Source organism: Parus major, chromosome 15 (assembly GCF_001522545.3).
Source record: "Parus major isolate Abel chromosome 15, Parus_major1.1, whole genome shotgun sequence".
NCBI classification, from domain to species: domain Eukaryota; kingdom Metazoa; phylum Chordata; class Aves; order Passeriformes; family Paridae; genus Parus; species Parus major.
In genome coordinates this window covers 9907472-9921860 of record NC_031784.1, presented here as the reverse complement: position 1 = coordinate 9921860, position 14389 = coordinate 9907472, and the positions used below count along the sequence as shown (strand labels likewise).

At 56.9% G+C, this 14389-nt stretch overlaps 1 protein-coding gene across 6 annotated transcripts in view; it reads right to left on the bottom strand.

Moving 5' to 3' along the window:
* Positions 1-14060, bottom strand: part of SRRM4 (serine/arginine repetitive matrix 4) — a 46167-nt gene extending 32107 nt beyond the window's left edge. For all 6 annotated transcript variants that reach the window (XM_033518172.1, XM_015644399.3, XM_033518174.1 and 3 more), the window contains exon 1: positions 13882-14060. In XM_033518172.1, coding sequence (XP_033374063.1) covers positions 13882-14012 — 131 coding nt within the window. In that variant the 5' untranslated portion in view covers positions 14013-14060. The remainder of the gene's footprint in view (positions 1-13881) is intronic.
* Between the last annotated feature and the right edge of the window lie 329 nt (positions 14061-14389).

The window sequence follows — 14389 nt, the reverse complement described above, 5'->3', positions numbered from 1 at the left end:
TGTGACTTTCTCTCTCGCTCTCTGGCTTTGCTTATCTGATTGAAAATGGTCAGACCATTCCCTTGTCCCCTGAGAAGGAGAGCACAGAAAAGAGTGTTGTAAAGACATTTCCCAGCAAAAACTCCAGCAGATGTGTTTATGTAAAGCTCTTTGAAATACACACTAAAAATACCTCTTCAAAATTAGAAGATGGGGAATATTGTGAGTGCTTCCCACAAGCACACACATACACACACAAACACCCATGGCAGGTTCTTTGCCCACCTCATTCAACCCGTTATTATTAGTGCAGCAGGAGCCCTGCAGTTTGTTATTGAAAATTATAATAGCAAATCACCGAGATATTTTCCTTGATTACACAGACTCCAAGCCAGTTCAATTTTAATCTTCTCCCTGCTATTTTTTTCTGTGCATCAGCAGAGGCACCAGCTGCAGAAAGGCACGTGGGTTTCTTGAGGCAGTTCAAATGCAGAAGAGAAATACAATTCTGTACTATACATTTTTCATAACATTTTTGCCAGTCGTGACTCTCCTCCCCCTCCCTCTCCCGGGAACCCTGTGTCCTGGCACAAGCCGGGATGCGGCTCCTTTTCCTTCTTGCGCTCCAGAAAGGTTTAACGACCCCTCTCAGCACATCCCGGGCCAAAAAAGCAGCTTGGCTCTTTCTTTTCCAGCAGTTGATTTATTACGCGTGGTTGGGTCAGAACAGAGGAGCTTCCCTGCTGGAAGAGGCCCCGGTGGCGTTGCAGGATCAGTGCCAGATGCTCCGGGGGATGCGGTGAGGTGGCAGCCCAAGGGGAGGGCTCTGTCCCGGGCACCAGCTGCCAGCGGCGCGGCACGGGATGGACAATCCCCGCACGGGAAAACTCCACGGGGGAAAGCGATGCCTCCGTGAATCCCCTTCTTAGGCAGGGTCAGGCATGAGGGTGAGCACAGCCTCGCCCAGCTCCCCACGACTCGGTCTCGTCCTCCCCGGGGGCACCAGGAGCCCCATCCCTGTCCCCCTTCCTTCCTTCCTGAGCACCTGGCAGGGCTCGGTGTCCCTTTCCCTCGCTGCCAGCGACTCGGGATGGCTCTGCTGACTGCCCGCCAGCGACAACAGCGAGGATCCTGAGGAATATGGCACACGATCACATTGTTTCTAAAGAAAACCTGGACTGCTGCCCCATCTCGAAGGGTTTCTACGGCATCTTGTGCCTCCCACGCTGCGGGCTCGGAGGTCCCTGCGGAGCTTCCTGCCCGTCAGCACCTGCACACTGCCGGGCCAGGCTGGCTCCCAGGGGGACAATCCTGAGCCTTTCCTGTCCTCAAATCCTCCTCCTTAGACAAACACCCTGCGGGCTCCCATGTCTGTACAGGAGCCAGTTTTCTCCTCCATCAGGAAATATGATGAGAGGAGCTTTGGCTGTTTCAGGTGCCCGCAAACGCAGAGGGATGTGCTGATGTGGCCGTGCTGCCCCATGGCACAGCAATCTGGCACATCCCTGATCCGTGTTTTGGGGAACTCCCGGCCTCCTGGGTGACCCCGAGGCTGACAGCTTATGCTAAACCCCACCACAGCCCCACAGCCACTGGCCTCGAACAGAACTCCCAGATCCCTCTCTTGCCATCGCCCCTGGGCAGCCTGGAGCAGCCACAAAGGGGGTGAACTGACAGCCAGGCGTGGGGACAACCTGAAACAGCCCTTGCAGAGCTTATGATTAGGCAAAGTCTGGATCTGAACTCACGTTTCCCATTAAATACTTGCCCACAAGCAGCACAGGGCAAAACCAAGCTGGGAAAGGTCAGGACCAAGGGGCTGGGACGGAGCCCAGTGGCTGTGGTTGGGCACTTCCCAACACAGCACGGGGAGCCAGAAGCTGAGGAGCACCAGTGGATGATGCTTAATGCTTTAGGAAGGGTTTAACCAAAAAACAAAATGAACTCATGGATGAACTTCCTAGAAAAGAAGTGCTTTGGCAGTACCTGCAATATGGTCAGGCTGGAGAGCACCTTCACACCCCAGGGGCTGCACAGTGCCAGCCTCAGCTCCCAGGACCATCAGATGTGCCCATTCCTCCCATCGTCCAAACCCTGTGCTATCTGGCATGGCAGACAGCAGTGAAATTGTGTATTTGCCAATAACAACTCGTTAAATTTTAATCAAATAGGGACTTGTAAGCACACAGTTACCCAGAGCTCCTGGGAGCACTGAGAGATCACTTTAAAAATGAATTAGTAATTAGGCACTTTGGAAGCAGTGAGGAGAAGGCAGCTGGAGAAGATCCACTTGGAGCAGCAATACTTTCTTTGCCACTCACATAAAGTTTTTCCTCCTCTCCCTTCATTTTCTTCCTTTGAATTGTCACTGGAAAAGGGGAGAACACACTGGAGGTCCCAATGCTCAGGTAACTCCAAAACCACAACCTGTTCATGCAGCTGCCACCTGTCTGCAGAGCTGCCCTGGAAATGCCTCTGGTTGAGTTTTTCTGCTGCCCCATCCATCCATCCATCCATCCATCCTGGGGACAGGGCCACGCAGATTACCAGATGATGATCACAAACCAGCCTCTGAGCTTCTCCATGTGCCAGAACACAGGTTTGGTGCTCAGCAGCCTCTGGCTACAGAATGTAATCCCAGGGGCTCAGCTTGAAATGACTCCAACATTAAAAAATACTCAACCCCCAGGACAGGGGGGTGCAGCCAAATGGATGTCCCCAACTTGGGTACCAAATGACTGTCCCCAGGGCATCACCTGGGCAGGGTCTGGTGAGGAGGGGTTCCCTGGACATCCTTGTCTTTGGGACTTGTCTCCTGAACATCCAGCCCCCTGTGATGCACAGGGCTGCACTGCCAGGGCCACCTGGGGCTGGGAGGGCCCCGTGACACCGTGAGGAGCAGATGTCCCCACACAGGGAAGTGTGGGCAGAAATTAACTCCCATGGAAAGGAATTAACCTGTAACTCCCCCTGCTCCTGTGGGGAGCCTCAGTGGTCAGGCTGCCTGCTCAGGAAGGACTGGTGAAGAAGCTTTGAGTAAAGGAGAGTTTCTGTAAGGAAAGACAAGGCCTTTTCTCCTCCCACTGTGCTCCAAGGAGGAAAAGGTTGGTATAGCTGTGCCATCCCTGCCACACAGAGGGCTGTGGGGTGCTCAGTGCTGTGTGGGAGTCAGAGCCAGAAAGAAACCTCCTGTCTGCTCTCATGTCTTGTCCCCACCCATCCACATCCTCTGTAACTCTGGACATTGTTTTAAATCATCCCAAAAAGTAAAAGGGTGGATTTTTTTGGCTTGCTGCTTCCTAGGGGAAAGATTTGGAAGAGGCAGGTGAGTCTCAGTGGCAGACCCTGCCAGGAGGGAATTCAGAGAATCATTTCAGCTTCCATCCCATCCATCTTTAATTGGGTGTAATAATAATTTTATTGCTTGCTGGGATTTGTGAGGCTGAACTAATATTCGTAAAATGCTTTGCTATCCTCAGCTGAAAGGCAATCTAGAGTGGCAAAGCCCTGGTGTTATTCACATTTGAATAATCCAGAATTATTCATAAACAAAATCAAGATTATGCAAATATATTCATTAGTTCTCAGAATACCTCCAGGAGAATAGAGGAATTAGTTTTGTTAACAATTATGTATTATGTAAGTGTGTGTCTAAGCACGCACAGCCCCTGTGCTGGGGCACATTCACCCAGGACTCATCCCGGGATCCCAGAGTGCTGGAGAACAAAGGTTTGGCCTCTACAAAGTGATCACCTCCATTCTGGGATATCCTGATGCCCCACAGCAAATGACAGCACACAGCACAGAGCCCTGTGCCCTGCCAGGGTGCCCCTGGCTGCTCTGCTAACACCCCCAGTGTCCCCTCGGTACCCTCACAGCCAGCCCATGAGTGAGCACCACCACCCTACCCCCCAAACCAGCCCATGGTAAGAATTACCCACATGAGAGGTGTTACAGTACATGCAGGGCCAAGAGGCTCTGCATTTGGGATCTGGGGGCATCCCCCTCACCCAGGGCCTGCCCTTTGTGCCCAGCACAAGCCCTCACACGATGCCAGCTTGTGCCCAGCCTGGCTTTCTGCTGTCTATTTGGGATGTGCTGGGAAACGGGAGATAAAGGTGCAGTGAAAATACTGCATGGTTTAATTAATGCCACATGCCTTTCACTCTATAGGTTGTGTGGATGGTTAATTATTTTTATAAAGAAAATAATTAGTCCCAATCAAGGCAGAAGCTCTCCAGAATTACAGCTCATTAACCGCTCTCACATTTTTCTGTTCTATAAAAAGTCATGTGGTGCTGATGAAGATTATAGACCCTTGGAATCAGCATTAAATACAAATTCAGACAGTGTTACCATCCTATTACCATCAACTGCATCGACTTGGCTTCAGTAATTGCAGCTGGAGATGAAGGGCAGGGATTTCTGCTCCACACAATCTCTGGAAACAAGCACCCTGCCCATCAGTTTGCCGCAAACAACGTGACACCAAGGCCTGACTTGGCTGAGTGCAGCCCTGAGGAGATGGCAGCCACCAAGGAGAAAGGGAAAAGCTTTCCTGGGCATGTGAAGATGAGGAGTGCTCAGGACTGGTTCAGTTCCTGTTTGTGTGCTCCTGCACACAGCAGGAAACACCCTGAATCTGCCCTCTGGCAAAGCCACCAGTCCAGTGGATGCAAAGGGCTAGGAAATGCAGAGGGGACAAGGAGCAACCTTTAAGCAGTGGGATTATCCTCATGGGACATGGGGAAAATAGGGCATGGAGGGATGCTCTTGTTGGGGATGGGGGAGCATCTGCAAGCATCTCCCTCTGGGCTGTGCTCGTCCAGGAACTGGTCCAGTTCTATTGAACGTCGCAGAGACCTCGCTCAAAGCCTAATTGAAAGAAATCACAGCACATTAAAGGGAGTTCAGGTCAAATCAATACCATCATGGTGGGGAGGATGAGCGGGGGGAGCAGGGCACTGGCTGAGCCCCAGTGCCAGCTCTGCAGGCTGGGCACAGGCTGTGTCCATGGGCTCCACTGCCTGCTTGTCCACCACGGGAAGGTGAGGTGAGACCCGCTGTCCTCTGCTCCGTGCAGGACAAACCTGGCAGCAATGCAGGCTGAGGGCTGGCTGTGGCAGCACTGCTGGGGAGAGGGCAGGGGAGCCACGGGTCCTTAGGATCCTGCTTTTCAGTTTCCATTAATCAGGGATGGATGTGCCCTGGGTGGCATTCACAGCCCAGAGAGCCGGCAGCCAGCACTTGGGACTACAAGCTTTCACTGCAAAATTAACCCACCCATTCCTGTGGCACAGCTCCCGTGCCCAGAGCCCTTGAGCATCTGAGCCCTCTTGGGGGGATGGGGAAATAGGGGCTGTGGGTGGAAAAAAGCACTTGTGGTGAACTCCTGAGGTGAGCTCCTGCATCACACAGGTGGAGCTAAACTTTCCATTGTTGTGCCTTTGGCTCTGCCCCTGCAGGTGCAGGGATGCTCCAGACTCATGGTGAGGGCAGGGATAGAGACAGGGGCCCTGGCAGCCTGGACTCACCAGAACACCCAAAACCCCTCCAAAAGATATGAAGAACATTCTTCACCTTCACTGGCTCCTGTCCCACATGTGGGAAGTGTTTGGGAGAGCACAAGGACTGGTCCAAAATCATGCCAACAACTTCTCCAGCCACCAGCCAGAACTGAATCACTGCATTTGGGGATGTCCAGGGATCCGAAGGGAGATGCAGCCAACATATCCTGTGCCCTGCAGGGCTCAGCACCACACAGGGACTCCCAGGGGCCAGAGGAGGTCACCAGGAGACCAAGCTCATCCTTGATTAGGAGACACAGGGCACAGCCAGGCCGACAGCCCGTGGGTTCCACCACTCCCCAGCAGGTCAGGCTGCAAACCTCCTGGTTTCAGGGGTTACACCACAGCTCCCTTTGTTCCTCCTCCACTGGTGGTGCCCACCCAGACCCCCTGCACCTTGTCTCCGTGGCATTATCCTCCTGCCCCTCCTCTCCATTGGCCCTGCACCTCACCCTGTAACCCGGCCAAGGCGGGGCTGATGGGCACACAGAGGCAGGGATGGGGTGGGCAGGGAGGGATAACCACGGGGGCTGTCCCACACACAGGGAAGGGCAGATGACACACGACAAGTTTTGTTTCTTTGGGGTTTTATTTTCTGTAAGTTGCCAGTCTTGTAATTTTCTGGAGGATAAAAGCCCTATCCCTTCAAAGAAGTGCTGAAGCCAGTTGTCTTGCTTGTCCCCATCACAACAATCCTGACCAGGCTCCAATCGGAGCAGGGAGATTTGAAGAGGGCAAATGCTTTATAGGCAGTAAGTTCTCTGAACCAAAGCTCCAGCCTCAGGGGTAGATCTGCTCAAATCCCAAACAGCACCCTCTGGGCCACAGCCACGTCCATGCCCTGGCAGAGCAGGGCTGCTCCGCTGGCTGCAGCTGGTGGAGCTGTGGAGAATAAGTTCTGTCATGTTTACATGCTCTTACAGATTGGTGCTACACTTGCACAGCTTTGGTGGGCAGGGGATTGTACAGCAGCTCCAGCTGACCCACAGATTAATGCAGCAGGAGCTCTTTAACTGTGAAATCTCTCTTAATGCAAAAATATTTCTCTTGTTGGGCAGTAGCTAATTCTTCATCCTGACAGTAATGTAGCTCAAATCCCAGCCTCCTGCCCCACTCTGTTCCAGTCACCCTCCACCACACGTGGGCAGAGATAAATTCAATACAACCAGCCCATTGCCAAAGTGCCATCAAGTTCCTGCAGGATGATGAGCTGCTGGAATTTGATGTTAGTGGTGGTGAAAACCCATTTTCTCACCATTGCCCGTGGGTCTCAGAGCATTTCATCCACCCTGTGGGCTGCGAGATGGGCACCTGACCCCAGCCCTGGAACCCAGCAGCAGAAGCCCTCACAGCCCATACCAGCAAGTCACAGCCTCCCCTGCCCCAGGGAGGAGAGAGAAGAGCAGCCCCACAGGCAGCAGGACCCTGCCCACAGTGTCCCCTCTGCCCACCCAGGCACCCACTCGGGGGTGAACGAGGAGATGCCCCCGGCTCAGCATCTGCTTCTTCTTCCATTAACGATGAGACATAAATTAACCATGGCGAGTTAAACGGGTCATCGGTGATGCCTTGCTGCCTCCAGACCAGGGGCTCATCTCAGCCCACCTCAAACACCAGTACAGTTTTTAACAGAGTTTTTTTTTGCCACTTGCATTATTTTTTGTAAGCCCTTCCTGCAGTCCCCGCTGCGCTGGCAGGGAAAGCGTTCCCGCCGCGTGCGAAAGAAACGGCTATTTTTAAACTCCCCGTGTTTGTCAGCGCTTTCAGCTCGAGTGGCTGATGGAGGAGCCAGTTTTGCAGCACCCAGTGTCCCACAGAGGGTCTCAAGGTGTGGCCTTTGCCAGGAGATGGTGGCACAGACGTGGGCACTGTGCCTGGCACGCTGCTGGGGGTGATGGTCCAGCCCGCTCGTGCCAGATCCACGCCCTGCTCCGGATGCTGTGCTGCTGCTGGGACCCACCTCTCCCGCCAGACTTCGGGCACCACAACCTCTGTGCCTTCGCAGACACCTATGAAATCATCAAGCAAGGCTGCAAACACAAGCTGGTTCCTGGGATTTGGCCTTTCTCCCTGAAAAGAGCTCCAATCCAGGCATCAAAACCAGCCCTGTTTTCCAGCTGATGGCACTGCCAGGGATTTGGGGCCAGAGGAGGACCCAAGGGGGTGGGAGCTGTGTGTGGGTCACAGGGAAGATCTGTGGGTCACAGCAAACCCAGTCTAAGAAAAGCAAAGAGCCCCTGGGGGCTCATGCCAGTGCAGCAGAAGCCCTGGCACCCTCTGCAGCTGAAACACTGGTGGGATTTTCTGGCCTGGGCCAGGCTTTGCAATGATGAAGAGGTTTCAGTACCCACAGGGAGAAAATGGGAAAAAAAAAAAAAAAAAGGATAGAAAAGGAAAGGGTGGTCATGCATGAAACGATTTCATTTCACTGATGCAGGGGTTGCACTTGGTAAGTCCAGCTTATAGAGAAATGGAGGTACAGAAGGGCACAGCCACCAGCCATGGAGATGTTGGAAGGGGTAGGAAGGAATGGGACTAAGCAAAGAAGGCCAGGGAAATCTCCCAAGCCCAGGGAGCCTGGAGAGGGAGGGGACCCCTGTACACAGTGAGAGTGGGATCTGCAGAGGCCCTTTCTGGGGTCAAGCTGCAGCAGGACAGGCTGTCCCAGACAATGAGGGCAGGATGGTGACAGCAAGGAGACACGAGCAGCCACGGGACCTGATGCTGGGCAGAAGCTCCTTACCAATCCCTGTCATCAAGGTCATCACTGCTATTTATTATTTAGGGCCTCACAGCCCTAAATATTCATTAGCAGGACTTTGCGGGAGGGGTGTGAACACGTGTGTGAGGTTCAAGTGTCCTGCTCTCCTGCCTCTCCAGCGATGGGATAAAAGCAGGGATGGGGACTGGCTGGAGCTGCTGCTGCTACCTGAGCCAGGCAAGGATGAACCCCAGCCCTGCACGACCCTAAACTGTTGTATTTTGCCCTGGCCTGGTTCTCCACACTCCATGAGACAGCCTCACACAAGTGCTGGGATGCTGCTGAGCCAGGGAGGGGATCCCACGGTCAGCACAGCCCCCCGAGGTGCCAGAGCCCACCAGTGCTCCCCTCACAAACCCAGCACCCCCAGCATCTGCAGGCGTGGTGCCCTGGCAGCCAGGGCAGTGTTTTCAGTGGGTTTGTTCAAGGGTGAAATCAAATATTTCTACAAAACCATCCTCCAGCCAGCCAGTGGAATTGTCCTCCCTTTTTCTTCCTTCCACCTGATTTCATCCCTCATCCGAAGAGAAGGGATACAGTGCTTCCCCTGGCAGAGGTGGACACTACAGCTCTCCCTTGGCCAGGACTGGGGCAGCAGCAAATCCCGGATTTAGGGAGACCCTCATCCCACATTTCCTCAGCAGCTGCTGTGACCCTTCACTCTCAGCAGCCAGGCCAGGCTGTGCCCGTGCTCTCGGTGGAGAGCGTGGGAGCTGCACCCATGGTTTGGGCCCCAGGCACAGCTCAGCAAAGCTCTCAGGGGGACTTTGACAGGTCAGAAATGCTCCATCCCCAAAATCCCAGCGTTTCCCAGCAGGGTCACGGTGCCCAGCACCAGTCCGGAGGAGAGGCAGATGGACAGGGCCGGCGGAAAGGAGGAGGATGAGGATGATGAAGGCTCTGCGAGCAGCAGGGAGCAGGTCCTGCGGGCATTCCCAGCTCTTCCCCTCACTCAGCTGCCCCCAGCCTCCCGGCAGTTCCCGAGCTGCCTAATTAGCTCTCTCTGCTCCCAGCGCCGTCCAGCTGGAGCCGGAGGGCAGGGGCAGACAAAAGCCTCGCTATTGACAGCCCCTCCGAGGAAGGGGCTTTTCTTCTCCCTCCTCGCTTTTCTTTTCAAGCCCCTCTCCCCCCGTCTTGGGCCGGGGCCACGGGCTCATTAGCACTTGGGCTCGCAGGGATGGAGGCAGCAGATGGCAGCCAGGCGGCTGGCGCTCCCCGCCGCCTCTTCCCGAGGAACAGATGCCCGGCCAACAAGGGGGAGGATTACCGGGAGTGGGGGGCTATCCGCACTGCAGGGCTGCCAGCGGGGCTTCCTCCCCGGCAGCACACCCCAGCGCCCCGCCGAGGGGCTGCCAGCCCGCCGGGGACTCGCGGCCACCAAAGGGTGTCTGGGGAAGCCAGAGGTTGGGATGGAACAAAGTCACGGCAAAGGGCACGGGAGAACCGCAGCTGCTTTCTGCTCTCCGAGACTCCAAAGGCAGCGCCGTGGCTGCTCCTGCCTTGTCCCAGTGCAGCGGGGAGGACGCGTCACCCTTGTCCCAGCACGTCTGCAGCAGCACCCAGACTCCTCTCCAAGATCACCGCAAAGGCAAACTATGGCTTAATCCCACTTCAGCAGCACATCCCTCCCCCTCCGCACACGGTGCATCCCGGGGGATTAAGGGTTAAAGCACAAATCCCCAGCGCTGCCCTGATGTGACCCACTTAGACCATCTGGCAGGGAGGGATGCAGGAGCCTCCTTTCCCCCAGCGCTCACTCGGCATCACCGGCTGCCCCAGGAGCTGACACCAGCACCCACAGGCCACAGCCCAAAAGTGGATTCTGGCCGAGTTTCTGGGGACAGAGCGGCTCGTGCCAACAGCAGTGCGGCAGCAGAGAACTAAACCACCTCCAGAATCATCCTGCAAGGCCCCAGACTCCCACCAGCTCCAGTTCCCAATGATATCCTAGAGCATCTCCTGCCGGGATATCCACAGGTCCCAGCACTGGTGCTGACAAAATTCTTCTGCTGGGAGGAATCAGGGTTCCGAGTGGGATGGGGCTCCCAGCCCTGCGCTGTGGCCAAGGTCACGGCCAGGGAAGAGATGCAGACAAAAGCCCAGCCCAGAGGGAGGAGAGCAGATCCTGCTCTGGGGCTGGGGGCCAAAGCATGGTGCTCATACCCATCCCCAAAAGCTAGGCAGAGGCTGGTGGCTCCTTAGTTCAGCTGATTTTAAAAGCAGTTTCAGTTCACCAGAGCCAAAACCCCATCCTCATGGTCCAGTGAGAGAGCCTGAGGGCACCCTGGATTGGCAGAGGGGCTCAGGGCAGGGTAGGCGCTCCCTGTCCCTGACCCCATCCCTCCCCAGCACACTGGGTGCAAAACCCCCGCAAATCCCACACTGGGATTTTACGTATGCTGGAACAATTCCCCTGCAAAGGCAAGCTCTGGGTCAGCCCCAGCCTTTCCCAGCCTCCCCTCACCACCCAGTCCCTCACCCTCAGCTGCACAGCAAAGCCCTGCCAGGCCCTGTGTGGGAAAAGGTTAATTGGAAAAGCCCCTTTCCCCATCACCTCGGTTTTGCCTTTCACAGTGCAAACTGGTCAATAATCCATTTACTTTGGCAGAGCTCTGCTCTGGGCACAAAGCTGTCCGGGGGGCTGGATTTCATGCCCCCCCAGCCCCAGCAGGAGCAGGAGGGAAGGTATTAATGTAGTCTTTTGTTCCAGATGAACCGTGGGTTTAGCGAAGCTTTAACCCTCCAAACCTCCAAGACAGCTTGATGAGAATTTAGCTGGAAGAGGCTTTACCTGCAGAAGCAGCAGGAAGGTAGTAGTGAGGGATGGGGCAAGGGGAAAACAGATCACTTTCTGTCCAGGGAACCCCATCACAAAGATGCAGGACTGAGCCCTGAGCCATTCTCAAGCCACCCTGAAGAGATGGCTTTGGGCTACAGACACTGGAAGGGGTCCCTGGCAGGACCCCCCATGCCACAGCTGAGCCCCTTGACTCTCCACAAGGGCACAGGCTCAGCCAGGAAAATTGATGGGGAGGTGGGCAGCACTGGCCTAGAAACCATGGCAGCATCTCCACTGCTGTGGGAAGCATGGGGCCGGATCCAGGGCAGGGTGTTTGCAGGGGACCAGCTGTCAAGTGTGGGAGAAAACAGAATCCAGATGGTCATCTTAATATTTCATTTGGCTAACTGGTCTCCCCATCTCCTCTCTGGCACCACAGTCATTTGCTCTTAAATTAGCCGGGGGTATCGTCGGGAAGAGAGGCTGATCCAAACAGTGGAGCAGCGAAACCTTCCGGAAACACAAACCCAGAGCGGAGCCAGGCAAGGAAACCAGTACGAGAGGAGCTGCTGCGAGCCTTGGTTCTGTTCTCTCCACGGATGGGGAGCGGGAGCCTGGCTCTGGCTATTGCTGGACTACGAGCCAAGTGCCAGCTTGGGGACATCCCTGTGCAGCCCAGTGGGGACCCGCTGCAAAGCCCCTGAGGCTGTGAAATCTGGTATCTCCGAGGTGTGATCCTGCCCAGACGGCAGCCTCGGGCTCCTGGCAGAGCCCTGCGGGATGCGAGCCGAGCCGGCAGCACCGATGCGAAGAGCTGGAAACCGCAGCACCTCTGTCCCCGCAGCCTTTGGTGGCGGCCCCTGGAGCGGCAGAGCCCGTCCGTGCCTGGGACAGGGTGAGCCCCGCCGACCCCGGGGTGATGCTCGCCGGGCTGGATCCGCTCTGTGCAGCCGGTCACACCGCAGGGAACATCCCCGAGCCCGGCCGGGGGTCACACCGCAGGGACAGAAGGAGCCAGGCTCCGCTGACCCGGCAGCGGCACGGCCGGAGCACAGCCCGGCGTGGGCACCTGGATCTGCTGTGCCGAGGTGCAAACCGCAGCAAAGCCGAGCTGGCGGGGCCGTTTCGCTGTGTGCCGGGAGCTCCTGGGTTGTTTCACTCCCACCAGAGCTGTCGCTGTCACTACCAACAGCGCGGAGAGGTGCACGCATTTGGGAACTTTTTAATGGATCTGCAAACAACCCGAGCTGCGGTGCTCAGCCCCACCAGGATGTCTGCGCAATCCAAACTGCAGGCTAGATAGAGCCAGGCATCATTCCTGGCACCCAGGCTGGCTGTGCTTCCCCAAAACCCGGATTTGTTGTCTTATTACACCTCCAACTGCAAGATACTTAAGCAGCACGGCTCAGTCAGGCACCTTCAGGCAGGAGCGTGTGTGTAAGGCAGCCCTCAGCCCTTCAGGTGCCGACCGTACCCGATGCAGGGATGGAGAAAAACACGGTGGCTCTTCTCCACCACAAAGCCCTATAAACGCTGCCTGTGGAAACAGAGTTGCTCTTCTCCATTGGAGGCCGAAGCCATGCCCTTCCCATTTTCCTACCCAGATTAATGGAAATCTGAGAGATTAGAAAAATTCATGCTCAGCAGCTGCGGGGGCAGAAGGGACCCCCATCCCCACTGCTGCTGTGGCTCACAGCCTCCACTGGCACGGGAAGCATCCGAAATGGCTCATTCTCCCCTCCCTGGTACAGGCTGAGCCCCCGAAATCCAGGCTCCTGCAGAGTGAGCCCCTCTCTCTGCCCTCTCCGTCCCCTTCCAGCAGCACCTCCACAGAACTTTGGCAGGTTCCCCACACCAGCTGGGCAGAAGCCGGCAGAGGAAAACCAGAGCAAAGAGAGAGGAGAAGCAGCAAGAGCGTCCTTTCTTTACAAAAGCAGCACAAACAGGATATTATTAACAAATACTGAGACCGTCAGCAAAATGAAGCTGGTCTAAATTAGTGTGTGCGGCTGTGAGGAAGCCACACGGATCTTTGCCTGAGAGACAGCCTGGCAGAGAGGCTCAAGGGGTTCCTGCAGCCTCCTCACCTCTTTTCATAGGTTTCTCTGTTGCTCAGCCTCTGACAAAACATGGGGACAGCGATTTTCCTGGAGCAAGAGGACAGGACAGGTACTGGGTGAGCAAAGCCAAGGCTGCTTGGCTGTGGGTCGTGGGGGCCACCATGCCCAGAGCTGTCCCGGTCCATGGCAGTGACCTGGCTCTGTGTCCCTGGGGGGCACCAGCCTCTCCTCGGTGACAAGGCAGGGTCCAGCCCTAGGGGGCTGCTTCCCTCCCCAGGCTTCCCCTTCCCAAAGGTCCCAGGTGAAGGGCTGACACGGGACAAGGCCACTGGCGGGACACACACCCCAGAGCTCTGCACAGCGGGGATGGAGCTGGTCACACTTCCCAGCTGATGCCCCCCACCACTGCCCCCTCTCCGGAACCCAGCTAGAGCTCTGCAGACCCTCACCCTGCTCCCCGTGGGGCTCAGCCAGCTCCCAGGCTCCAAGCACCACCGAGGCAAAGTTTCCCAAACCTGCTCTGCTCTGGAGCACAGCATCTGCCCTGAGAGGGGGCTCAGCCAGCCGGCATCCCCCAGCCTCAGGCATGGAGAGGGAGCCCGGGGTGCTCCAGCCACGAGCTGCTGGCGGCGGAGGGACACTCTCAGGACTCTCTTTAAGGTGGGAAGGGGACTAGAGGTGGAGAAGGACGCGGGGCCTCCCAGAGCCCCCCTCCCGTGTGCCGGTAGCCCTTACCTGGGCAGCGGCTTGCGGGCGGTGATGCTGGCCACGATGATGCTCTCGGGTCGCGGCGTGGCCACGGCTTTGAAGGTGCCTCTCCAGAACTTCTCGAAGAGCTGCTTCTCGCCCTGCTGCACGCCGGCCATGGCCCCCGGCCCCACGGGAAGCCCCGGGCCGGCCCCGCCGCTGTCCGCGGTGCTGAGCGCTACATCCCCCGCGCCGCTCGGCCCGGCCCGCAGCCCGGCCCGCTGCGGGGAGTGCGGCCCCGGCCGCCCCCGCCTCCCGTTTTGTGCCGGCGGGGCGGGCAGAGGGGCCGGGCCCGCCGCCGTCCCCTCCCCGGCACCGCCCCCGCCGCAGCTGCGCCCGGAGCGGCGGAGCCCAGCCCAGCTCCGGGGGAACCGCGACCCCGCTCGGGCCATGTCCGCTCCCCACCGCCCGGTGGCTCCTGCGGGGCTTCCACCCCCTCGCAGCCCCGGGACCGTCCGTGCGCCATCCCCATCGCTTCCTTCCCCAGCCCAGAGGC